Consider the following 15,936-nt stretch of genomic DNA (forward strand, 5'->3'; position numbering starts at 1 on the left):
GAAAACAGGTTCTGAACAATCTGACGTGATTCTTACACATGTATAATATAATCAGATATGGAGAATGACGTCTCCCGTCCCCTGTTATCATAGTGACATGTAGTGAATGTTGTTCTCAGTGTTTCCCTTCACTTTCATTGTGTTTGTCGATTAAAGCAATTATCTATCAACCTCACGAGAAAATACAAGCAGGCGATCATTAATTATTAGAACAAGCACATACATATCTGAATTTAGTGGCATGCAGAGTTACGGAGTTTCCCCAAACGAAATCCTCCAACAAAGAATGTCGCCCAGCAGTTCAAATGGGTGTTAGACACAAGGGTTCACACACTAAGACAGCTAAGATGATTGGTCGGTTATTGGCCCTGTAATCAGACTATCAGACCTACCTTGCTTAGCGCCCCTGCTGAAGAAGCGTTTGAATATTTGTAGAACCATGTTTTGACGTCCACGCGCAGTCTGTGTGTCCTTGAGTTCCTCGACGGCTGACCAGAATGCAAGAGGTGTTACCATCTTGTTAGACACCATGTAACGTTTGAAGAAATCGAAATGGACAGGATTGTTGAGAACTTCCATGAATGTCCTGTTAATGATATAGACAATGTATACCGACGACGTCAACACTTATTTGCAAACTGTGGCATCAATTCCTATATCCTTGTACCTAGCCAATATCGAACTATCGGGGACGATTCTAAGACCTAACAATTTATCAGTATTTACAAGCTGTTTACTACGGCGGCTGATTTGTGCATTTGTGTATTAACAAAACTTAAATTTCATCTTTTCGCCCCGAAAAGACGAAAGGACGAAATGGCACAAATCAGCCACCGTAGTTTACAATCCGTCAAGTGTAATCGTAACAGGGGAGATATTTAAAGCATCAACATTTATTATGTCCAATATACATGAATATTGAACAGTCAACGTTCTATAGATTTTATCGTTTCATCTGACGTCAAGGATGCATCGCTACATGTTTGACTACCACATCGATGCCTTTCACAAGATCGGCGTATTGGTTGTACCTACTTTGGCCGAACAGGTCTTTCTATGAGGATGCCATTCCTTCTGAGGACAAGCCGGTTATATCGAGGATGGTCCTCACTTTCCTTGTTGGCCTCAGAATCTTCCAATAAAACTTTACGAGATACTCGTACGTTCTCAATGTCGATTTTTGGCGGAAACACCAACTCTCGCAGCGCCTCTGTAAGCATACATAAGTTTATATAGATGTACATATAACGGAAATGTGACCACTGATTTGAATGAACTTGAATTCCGGTTGCAGGAACTAACCAAATATCGAATATTACCAACATGAGAACATCACTGTCTATACCCCAAGTGTCAGGAACTTGTCTCACTGCGGAAATAGCCCTTACCGCGGGACCATTGACAAAAATACTTAGAACCTTAACCAGATACAGTCGGTTTCACAAGCTGGTACCTCGACTGTTGGCGGGGTCTCCTTATATATCATTGGATGCCTACCTTGTCTGACTGTGGCCTCGTGTCGGATATTAAGGCTACCATAGTTGTCGGGGTCTCCTTATATATCATGGGATGCCTACCTTGTCTGACTGTGGCCTCGTGTATTATATTAAGACTACATACCATAGTCACTAACTACCTGATACCTCGACAGTTGGCGGGGTCTCCTTATATATCATGGGATGCCTACCTTGTCTGACTGTGGCCTCGTGTCGGATATTAAGGCTACCATAGCCACTAACTACCTGATACCTCGACAGTTGGCGGGGTCTCCTTATATATCATGGGATGCCTACCTTGTCTGACTGTGGCCTCGTGTCGGATATTAAGGCTACCATAGTTGGCGGGGTCTCCTTATATATCAGGGGTGCCTACCTTGTCTGACTGTGGCCTCGTGTCGGATATTTAGACTGCATACCATAGTCACTAACTACCTGATACATCGACAGTTGTCGGGGTCTCCTTATATATCATTGGATGCCTACCTTGTCTGACTGTGGCCTCCTGTCGAATATTTAGACTACCATAGTCACTGTAGAGAACATCCACCAGGTCGTGTATTCGGGGCTGCGTCTGCGGAACCATGCCGTTTCGTCCTAATGGACAGAAAGTCATCACTAGTACATTAACCATACGCATGGACAATTACTATTCTTTCCCCATATTATGATCTGATGTACAGTGACGTGCAAAAGTATTTGGTGATGTCATTTTTTTTACTTTATATTTCATGCATTTTGACAAATTTTCGATATTTTTACGACTTCGTTTTTTGAGGAATTTATTGAAATTTCACATGCATGTAGATGATTATTTGCTGATTCCTCATAATATTTGTATAATTTTCCGTATCTAAGAGATGTTGCACTTGACAGCTTTCATAATTCATTAATGGTATTCAAGTACGAATAGAGACCAAACGACCTCACATTTTTGTTGCATTGCATATTTTCGTCTTTTTCATGAAAATTAAGCACTGGAAAAGTATGTTGCAAAATATCAAATGAAAGAACCAATAACTGTTTATTATTGCGTGGAATTTCAAGAACATTCAATTAAACAAAGATGCCATAAAAATTAATTGACTATTTGTCGAAATGCATGAAATATATAGTAAACAAGAGGCCCATGGGGCCTGTATCGCTCACCTGGTTGGATTAGACCAAATGTCAAAATAATGTTCACATTCAATTTGTTTTATTTGTAAATCTCTAACAATGCTATATATGGTTATAGTGTGGGAATCCGAACTGCTTTAAAGATTAATGAAGTCCAGACTCTCTAAGGTCTGAAAGACCTCAAGAATTGTTTTAGAACATGCATTCATAACTTTATGACTAGTAGCGATTTAAAGGAATTACCTCTATTTGCCCTATTGGGCCCGCCCCTTTGGCCCCATTGGGGTCAGAGTCAACATTTATGCAAAATCTGTTCCCCTTCTCCAAAGGATGTTTATGACCAAATTGGGTTCAAATCCATTCATAACTTTATGACTAGTAGCGATTTAAAGGAATTACCTCTATTTCCCCTATTGGGCCCCGCCCCTTTGGCCCCTCGGGGGTCAGAGTCACCATTTATGCAAAATCTGTTCCCCTTCCCCCAAGGATGTTTCTGACAAAATTGGGTTCAAATCCATTCATAACTTTATGACTAGTAGCGATTTAAAGGCATTACCTCTATTTCCCCTATTGGGCCACACCCCTTTGGCCCCTTTGGGGTCAGAGTCACCATTTATGCAAAATCTGTTCCCCTTCCCCCAAGGATGGTTCTGACCAAATTGGGTTCAAATCCATTCATAACTTTATGACTAGTAGCAATTTAAAGGAATTACCTCTATTTCCCCCTATTGGGCCCCGGCCCTTTGGCCCCTCGGGGGTCAGAGTCACCATTTATGCAAAATCTGTTCTCCTTCCCCCAAGGATGTTTATGACCAAATTGGGTTCAAATCCATTCATAACTTTATGACTAGTAGCGATTTAAAAGAATTACCTCTATTTCCCCTATTGGGCCCCGCCCCTTTGGCCCCTCTGGGGTCAGAGTCACCATTTATGCAAAATCTGTTCCCCTTCCCTCAAGGATGTTTCTGACCAAATTGGGTTCAAATCCATTGATAACTTTTTGACTAGTAGCGATTCAAATGAATTACCTCTATTTCCCCTACTTGGCCCCACCCCTTTGGCCCATCGGGGGTCAGAGTCACCATTTATGCAAAATCTGTTCTCCTTCCCCCAAGGATGATTCTGACCAAATTGGGTTCAAATCCATTCATAACTTTACGACTAGTAGCGATTTAAAGGAATTACCTCTATTTCACCTATTGGGCTCCGCCCCTTTGGCCCCTCGGAGAGTCACCATTTATGCAAAATCTGTTCTCCTTCCCCCAAGGATGTTTATGACCAAATTGGGTTCAAATCCATTCATAACTTTATGACTAGTAGCGATTTAAAGGAATTACCTCTATTTCCCCTATTGGGCCCCGCCCCTTTGGCCCCTCTGGGGTCAGAGCCACCATTTATGCAAAATCTGTTCCCCTTCCCTCAAGGATGTTTCTGACCAATTTGGGTTCAAATCCATTCATAACTTTATGACTAGTAGCGATTTAAAGGAATTACCTCTATCTCCCCTATTGGACCCCGCCCCTTTGGCCCCTCTGGGGTCAGAGCCACCATTTATGCAAAATCTGTTCCCCTTCCCTCAAGGATGTTTCTGACCAAATTGGGTTCAAATCCATTCATAACTTTATGACTAGTAGCGATTTAAAGGAATTACCTCTATTTCCCCTATTGGGACCCGCCCCTCTGGCCCCTCGGGGGTCAGAGCCACCTTTTATGCAAAATCTGTTCCCCTTCCCTCAAGGATGCTTCGGACCAAATTGGGTTCAAATCCATTCATAACTTTATGACTAGTAGCGATTCAAATGAATTACCTCTATTTCCCTATTGGGCCCCGCCCATTTTGGCCCTCGGGGGTCAGAGTCACCATTTATGCAAAATCTGTTTTCCTTCCCCCAAGGATGTTTCTGACCAAATAGGGTTCAAATCCATTCATAACTTTATGACTAGTAGCGATTCAAAGGAATTACCTCTATTTCCCCTATTGGGCCCCGCCCCATTGGCCCCTTTGGGGTCAGAGCCACCATTTATGCAAAATCTCTTCCCCTTCCCCCGAGGATATTTCTGACCAAATTTGGTTCAAATCCATTCATAACTTCATGACTAGTAGCGATTTAAAAGAATTACCTCTGTTTCCCCTATTCGGTCCCGCCCCTTTGGCCCCTTGGGGGTCAGAGTCACCATTTATGCAAAATCTGTTCCCCTTCTGCCAAGGATGTTTCTGGCCAAATTTGGTCAAAATCCAATAAGAACTTTTTGACAAGTAGCGATTTGAAGCAAATGTTGACGGACGGACGGACGGACGGACGACAGACGACGGACGACGGACGGACGACGGACGCTGCACCATGAGATAAGCTCACCGGACCTTCGGTCCAGGTGAGCTAAAAATATTACGTGACCGATTACTTATGGCACGTCATTGTATAACAGTAGTGCAACTGCATGGAAACCCACGCAACATGCAAGGATTCCGCTTACGCGTCCTGATTGGTGCTTTCGAAATCGAACCACTAAGAAAAGGTCCCTGTCGTATCTGTGACAGACCTTACTAGAAGATAGTGTATGTACTATCGCCCTCTATTATTACACTTATCGGAGAATCACTTCTATGTCTGACGTACCGTATTCATTACACAGGACTGTGATTTCGAAAGCTTTCCACACCTGTTCCTCCGACAAACACACGTGGTCCATGTTTGTGGTAGTGCTCCAGGGCCGAGAGTCCTGGCTATCGCCCGTAGCCCCACTACATGGCCGGGAACCCGTATCATCCGGGGATAACTTTGATGACGTAAAGAAGAATAGGGGGTCGCTTCCGTCCTTGCATTGAGGTCCCGTATAGCCTGATGGCACTTCCACGACATTACGATCGTATTTCTTCTTCCCGCACTACAATGTAAGTATTAATATGTTACACTGAGGCAATGGGTGCTAACAGCGTCGAGTTATACTCTTTAACTATGTCGTCATGTACAAATCATAAAAATACAAGTACTTGCATGGTCAAACTTACCACTCGCTTCCGGAAAGCCTTCCGCTCTTCCTTCATGTACAATCCCCACGGCTCCTTCAGCATCTACACAGAAAATGACAGTCGGTCAACATTGCATCAGTTCATATGGACAAGGATGACCCTATAATACATGTACTTTCGTATGTATTATCTCGCTATAATATTTGAACAAGTATGGTCCTGCTAAGCATACACTCGTCGGAACCAGGGTCCTTAAATGTAAATGGTCTCGCCACGCTAGGTCCGATCAAACATATGCATGTAGCCTCGTCTTGACAACAATGTCGTATCAAACATATCCTCGCCATGACATTCGATAAACCATATCGTATCAAACATACCCTCGTTATGACATTCGAGCAACCATGTCTTATCAAACATATCCTCGCCATGACATTCGATAAACCATATCGTATCAAACATACCCTCGTCATGACATTCGAACAACCATGTCTTATCAAACATATCCTCGCCATGACATTCGATAAACCATATCGTATCAAACATACCCTCGTTATGACATTCGAACAACCATGCCTTATCAAATATGCCCTCGTTGTAACATTCGAACAACCATGCCTTATCAAATATACCCTCGTTGTGACATTCGAACAACCATGGTTTTATCAAACATACCCTCGTTATGACATTCGAACAACCATGTCTTATCAAATATACCCTCGTTGTGACATTCGAACAACCATGCATTATCAAATATACCCTCGTTATGACATTCGAACAACCATGTCTTATCAAACAAACCCTCGTTATGACATTCGAACAACCATGGTCTTATCAAACATATCCTCGTTATGACATTCGAACAACCATGTCTTATCAAACATACCCTCGTTATGACATTCGAACAACCATGTCTTATCAAACATATCCTCGTTATGAAATTCGAACAACCATATCTTATCAAACATACCCTCGTTATGACATTCGAACAACCATGTCTTATCAAACATACCCTCGTTATGACATTCGAACAACCATATCTTATCAAACATACCCTCGTTATGACATTCGAACAGATATATTTCCTATGAAACACCTAAATCACATTGCACAAACCAAACATGATTCTCACGTGCATACCCCCGACACAATGTCCTGTGCGGAACAGAGTAGAGAGACATCGCGTTGTTGGGTCAGGCTAGCAAATAGCGTCATCTTCAGCTCCTCCGAGAAGATCTCTGTGTCACTGGAGCTACTGGAAAGGTAACGCTCTGTGATCGTCTTGGCCAGACTCTGCTTCAATGGTGTGCCGAAACAGTCGGTGTTTTCATCCTCTGTATCCAGGTAATGTCTCACATCAGACCAGAAACTCAGGTACCGCATATCAAGTTCGAGGCCCTTTTTCTTCAGGAACGCCCGAAATGGAGCACCAGAAAGGTGGTCAGATGCAAGAGCACATAACATGCGGTTGTTGATATTTGGAGACCTTCCGGTAGCTATACGCCTGCGCCCGTTGAGATAAGAACTAATAGATATCGGGACGTTCACTACCTTGTCGGTTTGAGTGAACGAGTAGTTAGACTCTGACGACGACGACTTCTGCCAGCTTCCCAGTTCTTTGAGACCGTGCGAATCCGAGGACTCGCTCAACTTATCCTCATGAGAGGACGAATTTGAAGACGACTGTTTATCAGATGAGGGCTTTTCAGCGGTGCCACATGTCTTACCTGCACAAGAGTATAAATGCAAATAAGAATAATCTTAAACATAAAATACATTCAGACTTGTTACCTTACAAATTCCTCGTGCATAATCCAGACATTTCTCTTAAATATGACTTTAAGTTATTATGTCGGTATTCTATGTTGTTTTGATTTATATAATTTATTGTGACACTACCCGTACAATTTGATTACTTACGGTGTAAGTTACTCCTCTATTTGTAGGATACCTTACCTCCCCACAGCGCCAGTAAGTCATCGGGCTGTATTGAACTCTCTTCATCGGACTCTTCCTCCATTTCGTTCTCATCGGGGTCTTCATTTCCCTTCAAATCACGTTTGTCATTATTTTCCTCTTTTTCGGCTTCGACCTCATCCTTAACCTCGTCATTACAGGATTCCAGGATTTCTAGAAACCTGACACGAGATTCTCGTCCCGTTCCTGGCGCCGGTTCTGACACTGGTAAGGACGTTTGCGATTCTGTAATGGCGACTGACTTGGGTCGAGGAGTCACGGGGTTGCTGCAAGTACGCGGTGTAGGCGCCGCGGAAGACGCACGGCTGGTACTTTGTGAGTAGATCTGGTGGATCGTCATGCGGTGACGTTGTCTTTTGGATAACGTCAACAGCCCGACATCTCCTGGAGATTCCCGTTTGAGAAGCACAAGGATATCTTTGGAAGTTACTTTTATGACGTGAACGAGGAAGCGGGGCACCCAGTACTGTCGCAGAGCCGTCAGTAGGAGTTTCTGTAGCTGTTGCAAGGCCACATCCGTGTCTACGTTGTAAACCTGTATGCCATCTAGAGTACGGTGAAGGACATCATCAAACACGTCTTTGTCTGGCATCAGAGTGAAGTTGATTGTGCCTGGAACAAATATATCATTGAAACTAAATTATTATATTAAAACAATGCCGTGTTTCTTAAAATCATATCTGTTATGTAACTATTACGTGTAGATTGTGAGTAAACATCGCTGTTCAGAAATACCGAGACATTTGATAGATCGTGCCTTCAACAATGTCTTCTGGTTACAGTCCACTCTCTACCGATGGGAGGGTAATAATTGCATAACACTTAGATCGCGTTGGTGGTTATTTCAACCTACACTGGAACCGCAACACCTTAATGAATCTAAAACAACCAGCCATACACTGATTGACAATGAATTCAATAGTCAGAAGTCAGCAGACTGATCAGACAAAGATTTCAGAAACTAATCAACACTATCTATGTTTTCTATGGCATTAGATGACACGAATAACAATGCGAATAATCCTACCACAATCTGAGGTTGTATGAAGTGATCGATTACAGTGTCGCAGGTAACCGTTTCCCTGGTTCCGACCTACGGCATCATAATCACATCATACTCATAGCGCCATAATGTGGTTATCGACCTAATTAATTTCGTGACATTACTGACGATGCGCAGTTTGGCTTCGCCGTTAAGCCTACAGCATTGCCGGCGACCTCCCTAGCCGGGAAGCGCCCAGAATGGCCTCTGGGATCCCGGCCGCGCCCGGCAAACACCGACGGTGATTCAGTCACCGTCCGTGTCTGCCAGGGTGGCGAGTTGTGCCCCCTTTGCGGTAGGGAGGTGACCAACCTTCGGTCCCACGCGCTGGAAGTTCATTTGAACTTCCTAGCCAGCGTGGACGGTGGTTGTTTCACCTGCCAGCAGAGGGGGGCCTCCAGGATCTCTCACTTAAATGGCCATTCTGGTCATCGTGGGACCCTGGAGGAGAATGTGGCCCCGTGGATCGCCGGTCTGAAGCGCATGCTCTACGCTCAGGCCCACGATTGCGGGTGCGAGGAGGTCGGGGAGCTGTTAGGCCTGATTAAGGGCCTACACCTCCCTACAGAGGAGGGGCCTTCCGGGGGATTCTCTTTGCGAGAAGGGGAGGTGGCAGAGGCCATCAACTCCGAATTCCAAGATCCCCGGGATGTCTCCCCCTCGCCTCCTCGGTCCGTTGGGAGTCTCCTCTATTGGAGGCTCCAACTGACCATATTGGGCAAGATACCCCCACGCCTGAGGGAGGGCTACCGTGAGTCCGGGCGCTTTCTGGTCCCGGGCTCCGGTGTCCCCCCGACTAGATCTTCCCGAGTGGCAGTCTATGACTGCCACTTCCACCTCGACGCCCTCCTAGCTCGGACAGGAGGCAGGTCTTTTGCCGAGTTGGAGAGAGCTGAGGATGGAGGGGGGAAGGCAGAGATCACCCTACTCGGGGGGGGGGTAGCTAACTAAGCCTACCCGAGGGGTTGGTCACTGATGAGGACGCAGGTCCAGGGAGATACCAGGATCGTGGTATCCGTGGGCCTGCACCCTCATCAGGTGGGGGAGGGCCAGCACCTTCTACCATTTCTAAGGTGTTTGGACAACTCGGCCTGCGGGGCGTTGGGGGAGGTCGGAATAGACCTCACCACCAAATGCGCCTGCCGGCCGAGATGCAGAGATCCAGTCGCCTGCAGGAGGGGTCAAACGAAAGGTCAGGGGGTCGTTTTGACCACGGTCCTTCAAAGGGCAGTGGTCAAGGCCTCCCTACCGTTGGTCCTTCACTGCAGGGATGGGGGAAGCGGCCAAGCGGCCGCTTCGGCCCTGAAATGTATTCGCCAGGTGCCCGGCGCCACCGAGCTTGTGATACATTGGCACTGTTTCACAGGATCGGTGGAACAGGTGCAGGAATGGGAGAGGTACCTCCCAAACCTGTACCTGGGGGTGACGGCTCTGTCCCTCAGGACCGAAGCCTCTCGCCGGGCCTTGAGGGAGCATGACTCCTCCGGCAGACTGCTGTTGGAGTCAGATGCTCCCTATCTGGTACCTTCTGGGGCAGGGGAGGGGCCCAACACTCCCTGGCTCCTGGGGCACGTGCTCCGGGAGTTGGCCGGTTTAAGGGGGGAGAACCCAGGCCAGCTGGCGGTGGTACTTAACACACCACCAGGAGGGTTTACTCCCTCCCATAGAGCCGCCCCTCAGGAGGTTCTATCAATCAGTTTCAGTTCCAGTAAGTATGCCAACTACGCCCCTACGGGGGACGTCTAGACCAACAGCCACTATAGGGTCTTATTATGGATTTTCTTGAACTTCAAAGTATCTCCCTTTACGAAGGGAGGGGGGAAGTTATAATGGGTTTTTTTTTTAAACTAATAATGGTAATAATGTTACAGTACAATTACAGTAAGGACATAAAATTAGGGCAAAGTAAGGTTGTTCAGGGAACCCCTGGGGTAACTCAGGCTGGGGCCTTCGGAACAACCTCAACAGTCGGTAATTAAGGAAAGAAAAAAACAAATAAGCGTAGTTGTTCAATGATCCCCTGGGGTAACTCGGGCTGGGGCCTTCGGAACAGCTCTCAAATCTCACCCCTAGAGTATAAAATTATAGGTGTCCGCTCAAAGGGAGCAGGATTGATAGTTAGGGAATTTGGGAGTAAGAGCTCCCCGCCATCCGTCGTCTATACGGCAGTTATGTCTAGAACTGCCAATAAAGAAGAACGAAATACGGTAGAAAATAAACAATAGTTCCCCTCTTTTTCTCATATACCCTAGGTAATATGATAGGGCTTAAAATAAATTATACCAATATAAAATTCCATGAAGGGAACGGTTCACAATAAGTAACGTTCCCATTCATGGGTAAAACTAAAAGTTTAGCTTAAGGGGGCTCGTACCACTTGTTCCTCACGGGAGATTCCTCGACCCGGACACCCACAGGCTAACCTTGGACCCATGAGCATCCTGAACGACTCCTCTCAACCTGTTTGCCCTGAGGAACCAACGTCCAGAAGGGGGCCTTCATAAAACGGGGAGGAGTGTAGTGAAAATCCAAGGAGAGTGATCTCCCTTGGTAGGAACTCGCTCCGTGCACGAGCTGGAGGTGCGCTCGTATGTAATCCCGCGAAGTGACGGAGAGCGCCTTTTTTTTATCTCAAACCACCGAACAGACCAGACACACCAAACGTGAGTACTCACTGTATTGTATGGTTTTGGGATACGGGAGCATTCATTAGTCTTCTAGAGAAGGCTGGTGATAACCCACACCAGTTTTCTCTACAATATCCGTAATGAATCACTCTCCTCGAGTGTACACAGGGCGGAGGTATTAACACTACCTATTAACACTTACCCTGGTAAATGATGTATTTCCCTTTAGACAAAAGGTCGTCTGTACCTCCCTCCCCGATGTAGTTCCGCTTTATGTAATGTTTCAGGTGTTCTTTGCGTACGTCCTCCTCCGGCATGTGTCGCCACTTCTCAACGTCCATCCAGCACTTGTATACTCTCTCCCCCATCGTGTCACGCAAAAACTCTCGAAATATCTGCATTCCCATACAGCTGCCAATCACATTCCTTCCGAAAATGTATCTCGCCATAACCTCTTCGCCGACCGAGTCTGTGAAAGGAACAAAGGTGTGAAAGGATAAAGACAAGAACATAAGGAAATATATATAAAACCTCTTTAAAATGCACGTATTATGGAAAACGAAAATGGACTATAACAATATATTTACATTCCTAATGTGGTTTGCTGATATGAACATACCAAGTGAAAACAACAAACATATGACCATGAATTCACTATGCAAACCGTATGTAAACATTGTTTCTCGTGCTGATTTTCCACACATAACATCAGAAAAATATCAATACGCTTGAAAAATAGTTCTCGTTTCATTTCCGTAAATTATGTTTTCTTTGTAATCTATTTACATAAATTAAATCTAATTTAACACAAATTATTGTATTTTTATTTCATGTCTCTTTGTTTTAAATAACAAGCAAAAAATAAATAAATAAACTACTGCAAACTGCGGAGCGGAAGGACACAGTAAACGATGGTGCATAGGCGGGATCTCCCGGCTGTTCTAATAATTTGGCGTTTCGTCGTATACATGACAAATTTTTCTTTTTAATAAAATTTCTCGTTTTCTCGATATAAATTTTCTAAATCAAGGTTATGTAAATATATGAATTGAATAGATTTTTTTTAATGTTCATTGCGGCTATGAATACCAGTAGCTAGCTACATGTCCTCCGAGGCATGCTCGCCACGGGATATGTAGCTAGCTACTGGTATTCATAGCCGCAATGAAAATTTAAAAAATCTATTCAATCCATATGTGAATACAGACGCGGAATGGCTATATCCGACCACAATAATGACGTCATTTGAATGACATCTTTGTTTTGGCGTGAAATCGGGAAGGAAAAAAATACACCTGCCACTGAGTTCGGGTGTATTGCTGAGAATAAAATATTTTACATAATAACATAAAAAATACTCTTCGTATATAGAGTAGAAAACACTTACCTCTGAGTTTTGACGTTTCTGGGTTGAAGTCGATGTCTCGGAGTTTGGTGTTGAGACGAAATTCCATATACAGGCTCGTCTGCTGAAACAGGCGGTACCTTTCCTGGATCAGCCATTTTACTACTTCTCGTTTGTCTGTAAACTGAGTGAGAACATGCAGATAGTCGTTAACGACACCACGTTATGACTGAAGCACAAGATGTCCTCACGCCAAGGGATTATCCAGGCTGAAGACCAGGAACACAACAGTCTGGGTTGTAAACTTGAACGCCAACCATTGGCAAGTCTCAGATTTTGAAATTCCCAGAGTTTGGGATCTACATCGGCCTAAATTACTACAAACGGCATGTAATTGACCTCAGTTAATATAACAGCTGGCCTTAGCTGGATTCGGAAACAAAATGTGACCCAACCCGCATGTAGGATCGCATGACGTCACGCGATGTCTGGACGATGTGCGCGCGACAGGACATTAACTTTGGTGCGTTGTGCGAACCCACAATTGTACATAAACGATCTATAATAACGTAAATTGTAATATGTCGTATACCAATATATATATTGAAACAACGTCAAACACCACGGGGTACGGCAATGCGGACGACTGTGAGCACACGTGATTAACTTTACATTAAACTTACTCTTTTCCGCTTCCGGATAGGGGGCTCGAACTCAAACTCTTTCTCTATGTAGTTATACAGAACGTGTTGTCCGAAGATCTAAAAACAAAACAAAAACAAAAAAGACCAAATATTTCATTTCCTTTATTTCATTCATAAAGGATTCCTTACTAAGACACGTTCGTGTATTACAAAAACGTACATTGTATATCCCAGTCACCAAGGAGGGAAAGGAGAGCGACACACCAAGTCCAAGGATAATCTAGTGTTTATTTTGTAGCCTGGAATATCAAAATGAAGTTATCAGAGAAATAATGGGAAAGGGCTTCATATAAGTTTGAAAACTTGTGCCCAATCCTCTTGTATATATTGATACAAATAAAATATGTTTAAATCAAAGAGAAATAATTCCACAGCATACGACAACTTTAATCAAATTGGATTAGGATTGTACGGACAAATCGACATCAGTAACACTAATGGCGTCGTGTGTGAGGAATTTAGATATATACTTATATTTCATAAATCAGTGGATAACTATTCGATTTTACCATTAGATTGAGCGTAACTTTTTTATCAGATACGTAAGATAGTCATATTGTTGTTGACACTGACCGGTAGACTGTTGAAGACGTTGAAGTAGTCCACAAAAGTTCTGTCCTCCAGCAACAGGGCAAAGCCAATGTCGTTCAGAGTATCTGAAAATTAGCCGATATTAGTCAAAGGTAGCCATGATATTTGTAATAATGTGGGACAAGTTAGTTTATCAGGAAAATTAGCAGTGATATGTCCGATAAATCGGGACAAGCTATTTTACCAGTCAAAAGTAATAGAAGCGACATTTCCGATAAATCGAGACAATCCAGTTTACCAGTCAAAAGTACCTGAGATCTGTCTGATAACTATAATTTGAGACAAGCTTGTTAGCTAAAAAAAATGCCGATTCTGTCTTAATTTCGCGACTTCGCGGCTTCACTTGTAATAATCATAAACAGCTATATATTATACAAGTACATTTGTATGGCCATATGTGGAGGAATATATCCGTAACTATGTCCCCGGTAAGGGCTATTTCCCCGAGGGCGTAAAAACCGGATTATTTGATGATTTCAAAGCGTTCTTTAAAAAATTCACGTGAGTTTCGGGTAACGCTTCGTTGTTTTTTTGTTTTTTTTTTGTTTTGTTTTTTGTTTTGTTTTTGTTTTTTTGTTTTGTTTTTATATACCCTGTGATATTCTTCTTTTGATATAACCGAAATGGATGTGCTTCTGCTGATTTTGTAACGAATTAACAAAATGATTGTTTAGTGACCCAATTTTGGTATTGTCGCCTTATCGTTATTTGGGGCGAAATAACGTAATCACGAAGTGGCATATATCAGTCACCATATTCATTTACGTACATTGTATCACACAATGATCTATATAGTCTAGAAGAACATGGTAAAAAGCTCGAGTTAAACAACAAAACAAGTCAGCAACCACTGGCATTGTCAAGTATGTAGCCTACTGAATAATGTCCCATTGGGAGTTTCCCTATAGCCCAATGGTAAAAGGACCTTTGCATAGAGAGCGAAATGTCATGACGACAAGCTATTTTTTCACCCACCATGATATTTGAATACTTACTTTTTGTTTCATTTACCATATTTTAAATTAGAAAATGTCCTCTTCTCCAGATAAATACAAAATGTTTGCTGCTTGTCGTTTTCCGCCGTAAAGAATGTTGACGGACCGCCATGTTTGTAATCGTGACGTTTATGTGAAAAACGTCTAAGCAATTATGACGTCACAATGAACCAAGGGAATACCAAGGGACGTAATTACACGTAAAATCTGGTTCGCATCAACATGGCGTCCTTAAAGAAGACCCTTCGCTCTAGAAACCCTGTTTGTTGACTTTCTTGTGTCATTGCTTCTTTTTTCGTGTGTTTAGAAATTCACTGTAATGCAAAAAACATGTAGGCTGCGCAGACTTGCAGTTTCGTATAGTTCATATGAAGTCATACATACAATTAACGGATTGAATCGATGTATTACCAGAATATATAAATGTATTCTCAAACTGGGCACACCATGACTCGTGCTTATTGACGTGACGAATGTGAACGCAACCGAAAAAAAACGGAAATAGCTCACAGTTGGACGAACAACCAATCGCATCCGGTTTAAAGAAATTCGTATGTAAATGTGTACTTCATAGCATGTCTGCCATCACTTACAGACGGTCTGAGGTAATGGAATGCACGCCGCTTGAACTCAGAATGGATTTACATATTCTTAAATGGAAAAGTTGCGATCAAACATTAGTCACATTTTCCTGATTTATGGCTGTTTTAAATTTCTAGAACTCCACAATAAAACTTAATCCACTTAATATACCCGTACATCGTCCTGTTAGGGGACGAACACGGATATATCCGGAATGCACACTAGCACACGCAAGATTGATGTCACACACAATATGCAGGCGCGATATGGTGATTTATTTATTATTAACTTAAAAGAACTGTAACGAGTTCTCTAGTTGTCTACATGGTAAGTTTAAATTATATTTGCCTTGACAGGTATTATTTGCCAAGCATTCATCAGATCCAGAAGAAATCAACGACCCCTTTTCAAGTGCAAATTAACTATACATAGAGCTAAGAATTAAACTTCGCAAATGTAGGGTTGTTTGCTGCGCAAGCATTTTAGA

General features: G+C 43.3%; 1 protein-coding gene across 1 annotated transcript in view; it reads right to left on the minus strand.

Annotated features, from left to right (window-relative positions):
- The window catches only part of LOC117337983, a 35,200-nt gene extending 20,205 nt beyond the window's left edge, over positions 1–14,995 (minus strand). Inside the window, exons 1-12 of the mRNA XM_033899144.1 lie at positions 14,868–14,995; positions 13,855–13,937; positions 13,261–13,338; positions 12,620–12,761; positions 11,435–11,701; positions 7,543–8,175; positions 6,727–7,313; positions 5,626–5,688; positions 5,234–5,501; positions 1,983–2,093; positions 1,036–1,210; positions 393–586 (exon numbers count right to left, since the gene is read on the minus strand). Coding sequence (XP_033755035.1) covers positions 393–586; positions 1,036–1,210; positions 1,983–2,093; positions 5,234–5,501; positions 5,626–5,688; positions 6,727–7,313; positions 7,543–8,175; positions 11,435–11,701; positions 12,620–12,761; positions 13,261–13,338; positions 13,855–13,937; positions 14,868–14,886 — 2,620 coding nt within the window. The 5' untranslated portion in view covers positions 14,887–14,995. The remainder of the gene's footprint in view (positions 1–392; positions 587–1,035; positions 1,211–1,982; positions 2,094–5,233; positions 5,502–5,625; positions 5,689–6,726; positions 7,314–7,542; positions 8,176–11,434; positions 11,702–12,619; positions 12,762–13,260; positions 13,339–13,854; positions 13,938–14,867) is intronic.
- Between the last annotated feature and the right edge of the window lie 941 nt (positions 14,996–15,936).

The sequence above is a fragment of the Pecten maximus genome, chromosome 11 (assembly GCF_902652985.1).
Source record: "Pecten maximus chromosome 11, xPecMax1.1, whole genome shotgun sequence".
In the NCBI taxonomy this organism is placed as follows: domain Eukaryota; kingdom Metazoa; phylum Mollusca; class Bivalvia; order Pectinida; family Pectinidae; genus Pecten; species Pecten maximus.